Here is a 15,369-nt window from a genome sequence, read left to right as displayed (position 1 = left end):
CTGCAGTGCCACTCCTAGATGGGCCAGGTGTTTGTGTCGGCCACTAGGGTCGCTTATCTTAGTCACACAGCTACCTCATTGCGCCTCTTTTTTTCTTTGCGTCATGTGCTGTTTGGGTAGTGTTTTTTGGAAGGGCCATCCTGCGTGACACTGCAGTGCCACTCCTAGATGGGCCAGGTGTTTGTGTCGGCCACTTGGGTCGCTTATCTTACTCACACAGCTACCTCATTGCGCCTCTTTTTTTCTTTGCGTCATGTGCTGTTTGGGGAGTGTTTTTTGGAAGGGCCATCCTGCGTGACACTGCAGTGCCACTCCTAGATGGGCCAGGTGTTTGTGTCGGCCACTAGGGTCGCTTAGCTTAGTCATCCAGCGACCTCGGTGCAAATTTTAGGACTAAAAATAATATTGTGAGGTGTGAGGTATTCAGAATAGACTGAAAATGAGTGGAAATTATGGTTTTTGAGGTTAATAATACTTTGGGATCAAAATGACCCCCAAATTCTATGATTTAAGCTGTTTTTTAGTGTTTTTTGAAAAAAACACCCGAATCCAAAACACACCCGAATCCGACAAAAAAAATTCGGTGAGGTTTTGCCAAAACGCGGTCGAACCCAAAACACGGCCGCGGAACCGAACCCAAAACCAAAACACAAAACCCGAAAAATTTCAAGTGCACATCTCTAGTATATTTATCATAATATCTGGTTCATTACAGATATTTTCCTGTTCCCACATGTAGCCCTTTTGTAACCAAGCTGGATTCTTTTATTCCAGACTGTACCTTCAACAATTCCAAGGATATTGATAGAATCTTTTAAATAAGACCTCAACTTCTTTTATATATGGCTGTAATTCCAAGTCAATATAGTGAGATAAATTCCCTGACAAACACTCCACACTGGAGATGATGAGACACCAATGTGTGTATTGTGCAAACAATTTTGAATATTTTCTTTTCATTCCCACTATCTATTTATCTGTCTATCTATTTGTCTGTCTGTCTGTCTGTCTGTCTATCTATCTACAGTATATCATACTTGCCTACACTCCCGTGATGCGGGCAGGATGAAGAGATACACTGCCATATTCGCGAGTCTGTGGGGTGGGGAAGAGGTTTAAATGATGCGAATCGCGTCATTTTAGCCCCGCCCTCTTCCCACGGACCCACGAATTGCGGTGTTTCCTGATGAGGGGGCAGGGCTTAATGATGTCACAGCCCCGCCCCCTGAAGTCTCCTTCTGTGACTCCGGGCTTCTCCCGGGGAGGAGCTATTTAAAGTAGGCAGCCCTGCAGTATATATATATATATATATATATATACATACAGTACATATATTTATGTCCTGAGACAGCATTTTCAGAGGGCTCACTGTGATACACTGCCTCCTGCACATCTTTTTCTGGCCGTAGGCAGAGAAAACTGTGCAGGGACGCGGCAGTGTGATCAACTATGATCACGGTGTTAAAAAAAAAAAAAAGTAAAGTGGAAAAAAAAAAGCATACCTACCCAGGATTCGGCGATCGATGCTCCAGTGAGGGCTGCCAGTCATCGGGGCTCCCTACCACTCTTGTGACCCCAGGTGCAGTAAAGTTATGCTGCAAAGTAGCAGCTCCTTTACAATACCAAAGGTCACAATAGCAGGGACCCCCGATGACTGGCAGCCCTCCAGGAGCACCGATCACCAATCCCTTGGTAGGTAAGTATGATGAGAAGTGTGTGTGTGTGGGGGGGTGTCATTGTCATGAGGGGGGCCCGGCAGCGGTTGGTAGTGGTGATGTCAGCAGCGGCACATGCCCAGCACATACATAGGGTATTATTTAGAAAACATACCATAATGCTGCGAGGTGTCATTACAGGGACAGAGCTTTCTCGCAAGCTCTGTCCCTGCATGTGATAATTGATACATCCATGCGATGTTATCAATTATTGCGGATTAGGTTGTTTTGATCACATCCCATCAAGATCTTTAGATGCGGATGGTAAAAAAATCTGCCCCTTAGAGCGAGAGAGGGATGTACCAAGCAATTGTGGTACATCCCACCACTTACAATGATACTAATCGCATATGTACTAACATACTGTATGCGATTAGTATTGCAAAGGACAACTCTTCCAATAAGAGCTGTCCTTTGCAAACAGAGGGGGTCCCCGAACTTCCGGGTTTATAACCAGGGAGTCCATCTGCGCAAGCACAGAGGGAACAGCCACCGCGGGGGGAGCTGGGAGGGATCCGATCAGATCCCTCACAGTAAAGGTATGCGGAAAGAAGCCCTTAGGCTTCTGTAGGGTAGCATAAGCAATAGCTAGCATTACTCTCAGCACCGAAGCCTGTCATTGCCCTGTGTTAGTCTGCAACAAGTTAATACCACGCTTCTATATAATAGAATATAATAATAATAATAATAATAATAATAATAAATAACTCTGATAGTTATCACTATCATCGCATATATTTGCACCAATCCTCTGACACCCGCAAGACATATGCCCCATAGCATATCTGCATATGTGTCCATGATTAATTGTATTGCAGTTACTTGAATGTGTCTTGTATTCACTGTAAGCTTGCCAGCTCCTGTTCTCCACCATACTAATGCTCTAGTAGCAAGGAGCTGTGGCTGGAAGATGCAAAAAAATAATCATCTACATATGTAGTTTTTTGTGCAGTAAGAAAATACATATCTTGTCCAAAGCCCTCAAAAATACAATGACAGTATTGTTCATTTATATAGAAGTTAAAGGTCATTCGCGCAACCACTGTGGCAGCCAATTAAAAGGTATATCCAAATGTTTCTATTGACTATAAACATGAAGATGCCTGCAAAGAGGACATCAGCTGGAAGTATGTCTCAGGAGCTGACAATCCGTTCTGACTGTTTTGCTTTCTCTCTTTTGAAGAATTTAACTGGAACTCTGATAGTCGCTGTCTTCACTGCAGTGCTGGGCTCTCTACAGTTTGGATATGGAATTGGAGTCATTAATGCCCCACAAAAGGTAATGTGATTATGCACTACGTTTATTATAATAGGACATTTATTATAAAACACATTCCATTTCATTATTTTAGTCTTGCCTTGATTTTCAGTGACGTTGCTTTTCCATATATTGAGAATTTTGTGTAAGGAACATAAATTATAGCTGGACATTAATGGATATATCACAGTTATACAGCCCATATTAGAAGGTGAATGGTTTATGTGAATCAGCATTCTGTGTAACCAGCTCAATCAGGATATCATATGTAGTCAGTGCAGTATTTTTATGACAGTACTGATAAAGAGCAACAATTAAATGTTCAAAGGAGACACAAAGCCACACACGAGGAATATATGCACATAAATGATGCAAGTTTTTATTGCATGTAAGAGATCATCAAGTCTGCCTGAATGTCAAAAGAAATAGATTACATGTGTAACAGTGATATTGGTGAACCATACTTAGTGGACTATTGTTTCAAACCTTTGTTTTTACTTCCATATGTATTTGACTTAAATAAAAAGAGATGACTCTATAAAAATATTGCAGAACTGTACCTAGTATCAATAAAGGTTCCTGCAAATGTGACCACTGTAATCCATACTTGCCTACCCTCCCTCATTCTGCAGGAGACTCCCTCAAATAGCAGCAATCTCCCTGACTCCCTGAATAGTCCAGCAATCTCCCTGATTGCACCTCACCCCCATTATGTAGCTGTTACATTCTTGGGGGAAAAAATAAATTAGAGATACATACATTTAAATGGGATCATCAGTGCCATTTCCCTGCATCAGTTATAAGGCACAATGATCCCTATGGCTACTAGGCTACATGCATTTTAAATAGGGTTTCTTCTGGCCGATTACAGTATATGCAACACAAATAAATTCTGAAAAATATCAGTGTCTTTCCTTCAACAAGTAGATCTTAATAACTTTGGGCTCAGCTACATTTGGATGTAAGTCATTTTCATGACCCACCTCTCAGATGTATCAGTACACGTCCGCGCTGATAGGTGCTACAGTACAGTACTTTCACAATCTCGCTGAAACAATTTTTCAAAAGTAGGCAAGTATGCTGTAAACATACATTATTACACAGTATATATATAGTAGCAAAGCAAACTGTATTTATGAATATATATATATATATATATATACTCTCTATATATCTATATAAATACAGTATATATATATATATATATATATATAAACATACATACATACCTCCCAACATTTGGGATAGTGGTGGAGGGATGTCTGCACGGGGGTGGATTTTGAAAAGGGTCGGAGCCTAGAAAAGGGGCGTGGCTTCACGGGAGTGCCGCGATTGCGAGCCACGCTCCCCATTTTCATCCCTGAAAGGGCATGCGCAGCGCTCTGTGAGCTGTTGGCATGCCCCTTCTCCCTCTGTCTTCAGTGAAGTCGCCCTCTGTCTCCAGTGAACAGTTGCTGTGCATGCGCACATCGCCTATTCACCACTGCTCTGCTAAGCAGGGCAACCATGACAGGAGCCCCCCAACTGCCCCCCCCCCACTGCGGGATACTGTATATATATATATATATATATAATTCACATACCAGTGCGGCACTCAGCAATCATAAAATGGAAACAACTACCGATGTAGTAACAACGTTTCAGTGCTCTTTATTTAGCACTATCTTCAGGATACATAAAACAGTAAAAAATACAATCTTACCTTTATAAACACTTACACCCATGTGAATAGGCCGTGGTCGGGCATCCCGCCGGAAGCCCCGACCCGCGTCCACTCTAAAAATGACGTCACCCCCGGAGGGGCGATGCCGTGAACCATCACCATAAAAACACCTAAACAAAAGGATGTATAGCAGCGGGTAATCAATATATCCAGTTAGAAAGACAACATGCATGACACTACCAAATTGCTGTTAATAATTCTGGGGCAGATTTATTAAGCTCGGTGAAGTGATAAAGTAGAAGGTGATAGAGCACCAGCCAGTCATCTCCTAACTGTCATTTTTCAAACCCAGCCTGTAACATGGCAGTTAGGAGCTGATTGGCTGGTGCTTTATCACCTTCCACTTTATCACTTCACCGAGCTTAATAAATCTGCCCCTCTATCACATAAACAATAAAGCCAATGTTAATCATAAAATTAGAAACATGCAAGACTAAAGTTTTCATTGAGACCACGGGGACTCAAAACAGATAAGCGGTGAATCCATTGTGCTTCTCTCTGGAGAAGCAATCGATTTCTATCACCTCCCCTTCGTGGCTTGGGAACAAAGTCTATCATTCTGTATCGTAGAGATGATAAACTATGTTTCTTTTCCACAAAGTGGCGAGCTACCGGATGATCCAATTTGCCTTTACCTGCCAGAGCTGCTCTAATCGTGGAACGATGCATAGTCATACGTTCCTTAAACATGCATTGTGTCTTCCCGATGTAAGACAACCCGCACGGGCATAAAATTTGGTAAATCACATATGAAGACTCACAGGTCAGATGATAGTTAATAGTATATTTCTTCCCTGAATGGGGGTGAGAAAAAGAATCACCTGCTAATAGAAAATTACATGTAGTGCAGCCGCACCTGAAACAGCCATGTTTTTTATTAGAAAGAAAATGTGTGCCTGATGCTTTATCATATTCAGTAATATCAGTTCTCACCAGAAGGTCCCGAAGGTTACGCCCCCTAGTGAAACATGGCATCACATCCATGTTGTTAAATGGAAGAGAATCATCAGTTTTAAGTATTTTCCAATTATTTTTAGCTGCTGCATTAACAACATGGATGTGATGCCATGTTTCACTAGGGGGCGTAACCATCGGGACCTTCTGGTGAGAACTGATATTACTGAATATGATAAAGCATCAGGCACACATTTTCTTTCTAATAAAAAACATGGCTGTTTCAGGTGCGGCTGCACTACATGTAATTTTCTATTAGCAGGTGATTCTTTTTCTCACCCTCATTCGGGGAAGAAATATACTATTAACTATCATCTGACCTGCGAGTCTTCATATGTGATTTACCAAATTTTATGCCCGTGCGGGTTGTCTTACATCGGGAAGACACAATGCACGTTTAAGGAACGTATGACTATGCATCGTTCCACGATTAGAGCAGCTCTGGCAGGTAAAGGCAAATTGGATCATCCGGTAGCTCGCCACTTTGTGGAAAAGAAACATAGTTTATCATCTCTACGATACAGAATGATAGACTTTGTTCCCAAGCCACGAAGGGGAGGTGATAGAAATCGATTGCTTCTCCAGAGAGAAGCACAATGGATTCACCGCTTATCTGTTTTGAGTCCCCGTGGTCTCAATGAAAACTTTAGTCTTGCATGTTTCTAATTTTATGATTAACATTGGCTTTATTGTTTATGTGATATAATTATTAACAGCAATTTGGTAGTGTCATGCATGTTGTCTTTCTAACTGGATATATTGATTACCCGCTACTATACATCCTTTTGTTTAGGTGTTGTTATGGTGATGGTTCACGGCATCGCCCCTTCGGGGGTGACGTCATTTCAGAGTGGACGCGGGTCGGGGCTTCCGGCGGGATGCCCGACCACGGCCTATTCACATGGGTGTAAGTGTTTATAAAGGTAAGATTGTATTTGTTACTGTTTTATGTATCCTGAAGATAGTGCTAAATAAAGAGCACTGAAACGTTGTTACTACATCGGTAGTTGTTTCCATTTTATGATTGCTGAGTGCCGCACTGGTATGTGAATTATTTGAAATTTTCTGTGAAGGCACTGGCGCGATTACATGCAAGTTTTCAAGAGTGCCGGATTGATGTTCTAATATATATATATATATATATATATATATATATAAATAAAATAAATAATCTAAAAAAAACAACTATTTGTTGCAGAAAGTTGTAGGTAAAAAATAAGACTGGCCACAAAAGGTCGGACAGAGAACAGTAAAAGGTTCTTAAAACCCAGTATACTTGTGTAGGCCTTATATGTATTCCCCCTCAGGCTCTCTGCTGGATAAAATGAAATCCTTTTTCAATGATAGATGATGTCTCTCCCAGCCATAAGTATGTGTTTCTTAGTTCAAAATGATAGCCTTCAAATCCACCCCTGCTTCTTCACTCATGTACTTGTCAGAGTTTCTCCCTAAATCCCTCTCTCATATAATGGAATCGGGGAAGAGAGTCAAACAAAGCAGACCAGTAGTGCAGAGTTTTCTTGGTAAAATATAACTATTTAATTGTAAAATGCACTCACATCTTAAAAACAGTAACAAGCATAGAGAACACTCAGCCAATTCCTCTGCAGCTTAGATACTCTTAGCAGGTGCCAAAGAGGTACACAGCACAGCAAACAAAGTTCTGGATACAGAGGCTGCTTTCTGAAAGGGTCAGTAGATGTTCCCTGTAGGGGATCAGTATGAGTTCCCGGCGTATGGTATCCCGTTGTTCGAAATACTGACACTGGGATACCGAAGTTGAAAAATACCAACAGGGGTTCTCCCATCTCCCCACCCCCCCTAACCCTCCCTACCCGCAGCCTAACCCTAACCTCCCCCCTTTGTGCCTAACCCTAACCCCCCGCCCACCGAGATGCACCCTAAATGTAACCCCCCTTTCCCCTCGGTGGCTTACCTCTGCAGCGCTGCAGTGTTTCCTCATTCAGAATCCCTGTTGTCGGGATTCTGGCTACCGGGTTCCCGACAGCCGGGATACTGACTGCTTCCCACCAGAAGTGGTCAGCAGAAGTCCATAGAAACAGCCATCACTTAACTAATTTCTTCTATTGGCCTGGCCACAGTGCGGCAATACCCCCAGCACCAGGTAATTTCTGGCTACCACAGAGGGTAGACTGAGCTCATGGCTACCTTACCACTGGTCTCTCACTGGCAGTCTCTGTATTTCCAGTGCAGCCCTGCAAATTTGGTGAGTTTTGACTTTTTGACTATAAAAATGATTAGAATAATACAAAGATGATATTTATAAGTTATTTGTATTATTGTATTCATATTTATAGTCAAAACGCTGGGATTTACTAGAATATGACAGGTAAGGCGCTGTCTTTCCTGCCTACCCTGACTGCTTGTCACTGATATGTAGGTGTCTAACTGGATGATAGCTGGCTGATTGGTGCATGGTACAAGTGACTGAGATGTTCTTGGCTTCACTGAAGCCTGTTAGTACAATTGGAAGATAACTACACATACAGGCCAATAGCAATTATCTTTTAATGTTATTTTCCAATATGTCCAATAATAATCCATTTGATCTGATGAGTACTTACCAACATTTTATTGCTCCCCCCTGGAAGATACCATTCGTGGCATTATGCAGGGGCGCTGGCCAATTCACTGTAAAACAAGTACCCATTCCTGCACACTTCAATGGGCAAGTGATGGCGAGATCAGTGAGGGTGGGCTACTCTCTCTACACAGCAGGGGAACTCACCGAAATCTGGGTGTCTCATGGACATGCACAAATGAATTCTGATTGTTATTAGGCATCAGAAATTTTACATCAATTGTCTGATATATCCTGTTATATTGCAGCTTATATGGGCTTCTTATGTCTACACACACAACTCATCATTTAGTACAATTGTCACCATTTATCTTCTCTTTTTAGGATAATTTTTTCTCCCCAGAGTCCCATTTCCATCTGTCATTCTATACAAAAACGTTGGTCATAGCCTAGTGGTAATTGGTATGAATGACATACTTGGGGTTAGCTCATTGTATTACTGTATGCCAGGCTAGGTCCTGAAAATACAAAAACTATAAGAGCTTGTACAGATGCCTGTACAGAAGGAATACATACATACATATACATTCCCCAGTGACAAGCACAATTACATAAAGTATATTGTGAGCCTGCAATTTTCTGGTTGGTTTTCATAGAGTAGATTTTCTCTCAATACCTGACTCGCAGACAGAGCTGCTTTCCAGAATTACATGTTACATAGTCTGAATCTTCCCCCATTGGCCCCCTAACCCTCCCTATCTTTAGCCTAAAGCTAACCCTCCCTCCCCCGCAGCCTAACCCTAACACTCCCCAGTGATGCCTGAACCTAACCCGCCCTTCTTGCAGCCTAAACCTAACCCCACCCTCACACCGCAGCCTAACCCTAACCCATTGGGGAAGTGCCTAACCCTAACCTAACCCCCCCCCCCCTACACATCCTAAACCTAACCCCCTGGGCCGCAGCCTAACCCTAACCCTCCCCTTGCAGCCTAAACCTAACCTCCGCGGCTTACCTCTCCTGGCTGCTAGGGCACGATCGTTCGGTATCCTGGAGGTCGGGATTCCGGCGCTGGCATTGTGACCCTATTCAGGATGCCGGTGTCAGCATTCTGAGTAGTGTCAGTATCCTGGCGTCGGTATGTCGACTGCCTGGATCCCTGCCTTACAACTAAAGCACTGATGACCCCATTAGAATATATACATGGATACATATGATTCCCCCCCCCCAAGTACATGACAGCTACATAATGTGAGTATAGTGCTGTCAGGGAGATTTCTGGATTATAAGGGGAGTCATGGAGATTGCTGCCATTTCAGAGATCTCCCTGACATTCAGGGAGACTTGGCAAATATGGCCTAATTTATAATATGGTTTATATACTGTGATTTTTTTTTTCTATATAGTACATTGGGGGTCATTCCGAGTTGATCGCTTGTTGCCGATTTTCGCAGCGCAGCGATCAGGAAAAAAAACGCTGAAACTGCGCATGCATATGCACCTCTATGCGCACGCGTGTGTCGTATGGGTATAAAGAGCATCGTTGCTGTGCAATGCTTCTAGCGACGAATCGATTCGCACAGCCGATCGCAAGGAGATTGACAGGAAGAGGGCGTTTATGGGTGTCAACTGACCGTTTTCTGGGAGTGGTTGGGCAAACGCAGGCGTGTCCTGGCATTTGCAGGGCGGGTATCTGACGTCAATTCCGGGACCTGTGTCGCTAGAATCATTGCACAGGATAAATAACTACAGGGCTGGTCTTATTTTGCACAAAATGTGTTTGTGTCGTTCGGCTACACATGCGATCGCACACTTGCAAAGCAAAAATACACTCTCCCGTAGGCGGCGACAATGCGTTTGCGTGGCTGCTAAAAGTAGCTAGCAATCGATCAACTCGGAATGAGGACCCTAGTGAATTTCTATTTCGTTTTTAACTAAGTAGACTAATAAAGGCTTATTTTCTTTGCCAACACAGGTCATTGAGAAACACTATATGGAAGTGCTGGGCTTACAGCCGGAGGAAATTGCGGTGAAGAGTGGAAATATGACAGAGGAAATCAAAATGCCCTCTGTTGTTACCATGTACTGGTCCCTCTCTGTGTCCGTTTTCTCCATAGGGGGTTTGGTGTCTTCCTTTTTTGTTGGCTGGATTGCAGATAAACTAGGAAGGTAAATACTGTGATATTAATGAGTTTGTAGCTATAAAATATTGGATAAATAGAAATTTGCTAAAAGCTATGTACAATATATATTATGTCTTTGTTGCCCATGTGCCCACTCTTCTGGTCAGTACTGCTACATTTATGGAAGAAATGTATCATATCAGAATAATAATAAGAAGAAGAATCAACTTTATTGGCCAGGTACTGTATACTCACTTACACTAGGAATTTTTTGCAGTACAATGCATCGCCATGCAGCAACATGAAGGGGGAATACATAGCATAAGAAGGGGGGAAAACGTAGCATATTACACATATGAGTTCATACTGCACATTGCAACTGTACGAAAGACTCGACATATTCTACATGTTAGACTTTTTATATATTGTTCAGCTGGTAGACAGCTAGTGGGAAGAAGCTTTTAATGGATCTGGTCAACTTCGCGGTTATGGACCTTTAGCGTCTGCCTGATAGAAGTGGTTCCAACAGTTTGTGACCTGGGAGCTGCATATCTGCCACGATTTTCTCTGATTGCTTCCTGACCCTTGACTGCTATAATTCCTGGACGGGAGGGAGGTCAGTCCCAACATTCTTTTCAGCTGTCCTCACCACCCTTTGCAGCCTCCATCTGTCACTCTCATTGGCAGCTCCATACCAGACTGTGAGAGAGGAACAAAGGATCGAGTCTACAATCGCTGTGTAGAAGATGAGCAGCAGCTTCTGCAGGATGTTGAATTTCCTGAGTTGCCTCAGAAAGAACAACCGTTACTGGGCCTTCTTTACGACAGTGTTTATGTTGGGTCCCCATTTGAGGTCTTGTGAAATTTTTGACACTAGGAATTTGAAGGAGTGGTTGCATGTCATTGGGTTTCCTTCTGAAGTCCACCACCATCTCAACTGTTTTGAGGGGATTTAGGTCACGGTTGTTCCTGCTGCACCACTGCGTTAGCCGTTCCACTTTGCGTCTGTATGCAGATTTGTCTTCGTCCTTGTCAAACAGTATTGTCAAACAGAAACAGAAGAATATGTTTAATTATTTAATTATTGATGATAATGAACTTGTTTAATTTAAATAGCTTCAGTCTTCCTATATGCAAATGTTCGTAAAAGGGAAATAGCGATTTTGTTTGACCACAAGCATGAAGTCGGGTGGGTATGGGGACATTGGAAACAATGGGTGTTTAATAGTTACACAATATCCTGATAAACTGATATTAATTTCTGCTATTGTTCTGAATTTTAGGATCAAAGCAATGATGGCTGTAAATACTCTGGCTGTCATTGGAGCACTTCTCATGGGGTTGGCTCCTCTGGGTCAAGCTCATGCTCTAGTTATTTCTGGTCGACTTGTAACTGGCCTTTATTGTGGTAAGTGTGCCATATACAAATGACACGTTTCCATGTACAACGTGAAGGATGAAGTGGATACAGAGCCTGTATGTATAGTATTTCTTGCTTTGAATTCCCATTGTGCATGCACAGAACAGTATGTACAGGTGGCATATGAGCCCATGTACACGTGTGTTTCTGCTACCTACAACTGCCTGGACCTGGATTGGTGGAATGGGGGAGTCTTCATGTAGGGAAGTACAGTAAGGGCTTATTTGCACAATTATGAACACATGCAAGGGAGCAAAAAGACGCATACATGCTTTAAAACGATATAGGAAGTGGGCGCTAGTATACTGACTGTGAGACACCTAAAAAACTTCAGTAGTGACTGCAGCTTCACAGTTTGGGGTGCTGAACCTCAAACAATCTAAAATATATAGACAAAAAACAATTGGAAGCGCTATCACCAAGAGAAGTATCCAGTTTAATAAAATTCCATTTTATATTATTCACAATACCACATACAATTATAAAATCAACTCTCCTAAAACTCTACACCGTTCTGCTGACTCTACATTATAGATACAATGCTACATTAGATTTTATACAGTAACCTATTAGTAACCACACTAAGAAACTCTATTAGGCATACTGTAGCAATATTGAATTTAATTTCCAGTGGAATCCTCAGCAGTTCTTTCGTAATCAGAGGAACTACCAAAACATGCAGACTCCACACATGAACTGATTCCTTGGATGAGTTTATTAGTATCTTTGATTTATTATAACAAATTTAGGATCCACATTTAAAGATGTTTCAAATTCAATCTTTCATGGTGTTCTATTCAATTCAACACTGATTTGTAGCCAACTTCTCCGTTAGAACACACCTAATTATGTGGTCCGGAATTTAGGAGACGTGGCTGGGGTTAAACATTAGTTATTAAGCACAGTTCTTTTATGTTGTTTGTAATGATTAGAGCACTTTCGCTCTCATAAAGGCAGTCAATGACAACACAGTGCTTACCCCGTCTCTATTGTTGTGCGGACCAGCGGAGCTTATAACCATAGATTCGGGTGCCGGCTACCCGTGAATCTAAGTGTGATGAATAAGATCTAACCGGGACTGTAACTGTCCATCTCCGGCCGCTGCTCCCAGTGCGGATCGGCCAGCAAGGCAGGGGAGGCTTCCAGCGTTGATCTGACCGGAGCTTGGCTATCAGTCTCCGTCTGCGGCTCTCAAGGTGGATCAGTGTAATATCAGCAAAGCAGAATGCAGCTCTCAGCGTGGAACAGTCAGCAGAATGGACGTCCTCAATACTTAACGCGTTTCTCAGCCGCAAACCAGGGGCTGTTTCATCAGAAGTCAGCCGGCACCCGAATCTATGGTTATAATAAGCTCTGCTGGTTCACACAACAATTAGGACATTAGGAGGGATTCAAATGGATCGCTCTCAGGAAGAATGCGAAAAGAAGCCCATAGACTTCTATTAGGTAACACCATCAACAGATGGTGTTGCCTACTGGGTCCAAGCTCTGGAATGTATCGCATTCCAGAATTTGGTACATATGGGAATGTGGCCAAAACTCTGAAAACTGCATTATCTGTGTCATAGCTGCATTTTCAGCTATAGTACATCCTGTCCCCTGCCACCCTCTGGCTCTGTCAATCTCTGCCTCTCCCCATCACCCTCTGCCTCTCCCTGTTACCCTCTGCCTCTCCCTTTTACCCTCTACTTGCCCCTGTGACCCACAGACTCTCCCTGTCAGTCCCCTTTTCAGTCCTGCAATTGAATAACAAAACCCCGGGGCTGCAGGAAAAAAAACCATGCCACAGGGTTTTTTTAAATTTACCACCGGCAATTGAATTTGCCCCTCTGCAATGAGTACAAGGATATACTGGGCATACAAGAAGCAAACAGAATGGGGTCATTTTGTTATCTAATAAATTATCACAATATTTTAAAATGAAAAAAGTAATTAACAATAAATGTTGCTGTAATTTACCTACTGTATTTCACTGCTTATATAATCTATAACAATAACGAATGCCCTGTATTTGTTTACATTATGCTAGGATTAACATCAGGATTAGTTCCCATGTATATCGGGGAGATTTCCCCCACGGCACTACGAGGAGCTCTGGGAACCATGAACCAGCTTGCGATCGTCACTGGAATTTTAATAAGTCAGGTACAAGTTAATTATATCTGTAATAAATAAGCATTTGCTACTTATATTAATATGATAAAAAAAGCTAAGACAACGTGGGGTATATTTACTAATGTTCGATTTTGGGTTTTTGGTGATTTTGCATTAAATTTTGCAATGTGGATATTTACTAAAGGCTAAATCGAATGTTAAATAGAATATAAAACCAAATCCGATTCAAAATCGAATATCGGCACAACATTGGTACTTTTACATAGATGAAAATAGGTTCCCCTGATTTACTAACATTCAATTTGAAAATCGAACACAAATAAAACACAAAATCGGGGATGAGAGGTGAACCCTTGGTAATGCAGCGTGGAACAAGGCAAGGCTGCCCACTTTCCCCATTACTTTTCAATCTGTCCATAGACCCCTCTTTAGAATTTTGCAAAATTCCTTCCTATTTGAAAGGAAAGTATCAGCGAAAGGGAGGTTATGTTATCAGCACTTGCAAATTATGTCTTATTGTACATCTACAATCCTCAATTTTCTCTATTTAGAATTCTAGAATTATTAAAGAAATTTGGGACGCTGTCGGGGTTTGAGGTAAACATAGACAAATCAATAGGCATGTATTTAGTACAAGGGATAAAGAAGCCAGCATGGAGTGGGCAATATCATATATGATTCATATAAATACCCTCGTCCTGGGCAAAATCATATATCACTTACATTGGTATTAAACTCCCAAAATGTCCTTCTAAATGATACAAAATAAATATTGGGGAGGTTATTTCAGCCATCTCAGCTGAACTAGATGGGTTGAACCATTTATTATTATCCTATCTTAATAGAGCGAGTTTAATTAAAATGTCCACTTTCCCTTGTCCCCTATATATCTTACAATCCTTACCTTTACTACTAAGGATTCTATTCAATTATTGTCAGATCCTCTCCAACGGAGAGGATCTGACACTGCAGTATTCAATTTGCAGGCATTTTTTCGACAGATTTTTGCCCATTTTCGACAATGCCAATCCGACTTTTTTTAAAACGGGCCAAAAACCTATTGGAAACGCCCGCAAATCTGAGAAAATACATGGATCTATGGCTAATCCGCTGATCCACGTGTTTTCCGAAAAGTTGGAATTCCCGAATTGTCAGAAAAAAGACAATGGACTTTCAAATTTGAAAGTGACGTTTTTCCGACAATTCGGGAATTCCCGACAATAATTGAATAGACCCCTTAGGCAATCTGATGTGATTAAACGTAATGCTGTATTTCATCGCTTTATATGGAAAAGTAAACGACCTCGAATAGCATTGTTACAGCAATCTAAAGTAAATGGAGATATAAATTTCTCGCAAATTCAATCCTATAATTAATTACGCAGCTTTACTGAGATAGTTTAGGGAATGGATTTCTTCTAGCAAAATATATGCTAACAAGCTACTTGAACAACAATTCCTACTGGAAGGTGACTTGGTCACCTTTTTCCATAAATTTTAAGTAGAAGTAGACCAGAGGCT

The 15,369-nt window shown here is 41.8% G+C and overlaps 1 protein-coding gene across 1 annotated transcript in view; it reads left to right on the top strand.

Moving 5' to 3' along the window:
• SLC2A2 (solute carrier family 2 member 2) overlaps positions 1 to 15,369 on the top strand; it is a 138,309-nt gene that overhangs the window by 36,077 nt on the left and 86,863 nt on the right. The window contains exons 2-5 of the mRNA XM_063916230.1: positions 2,899 to 2,994; positions 10,166 to 10,359; positions 11,597 to 11,721; positions 13,763 to 13,878. Of these exons, the coding sequence (XP_063772300.1) occupies positions 2,899 to 2,994; positions 10,166 to 10,359; positions 11,597 to 11,721; positions 13,763 to 13,878 (531 nt within the window). The remainder of the gene's footprint in view (positions 1 to 2,898; positions 2,995 to 10,165; positions 10,360 to 11,596; positions 11,722 to 13,762; positions 13,879 to 15,369) is intronic.

Source organism: Pseudophryne corroboree, chromosome 4, assembly GCF_028390025.1.
Source record: "Pseudophryne corroboree isolate aPseCor3 chromosome 4, aPseCor3.hap2, whole genome shotgun sequence".
Taxonomy (NCBI): domain Eukaryota; kingdom Metazoa; phylum Chordata; class Amphibia; order Anura; family Myobatrachidae; genus Pseudophryne; species Pseudophryne corroboree.
This window is presented reverse-complemented; position numbering and strand designations above follow the sequence as displayed.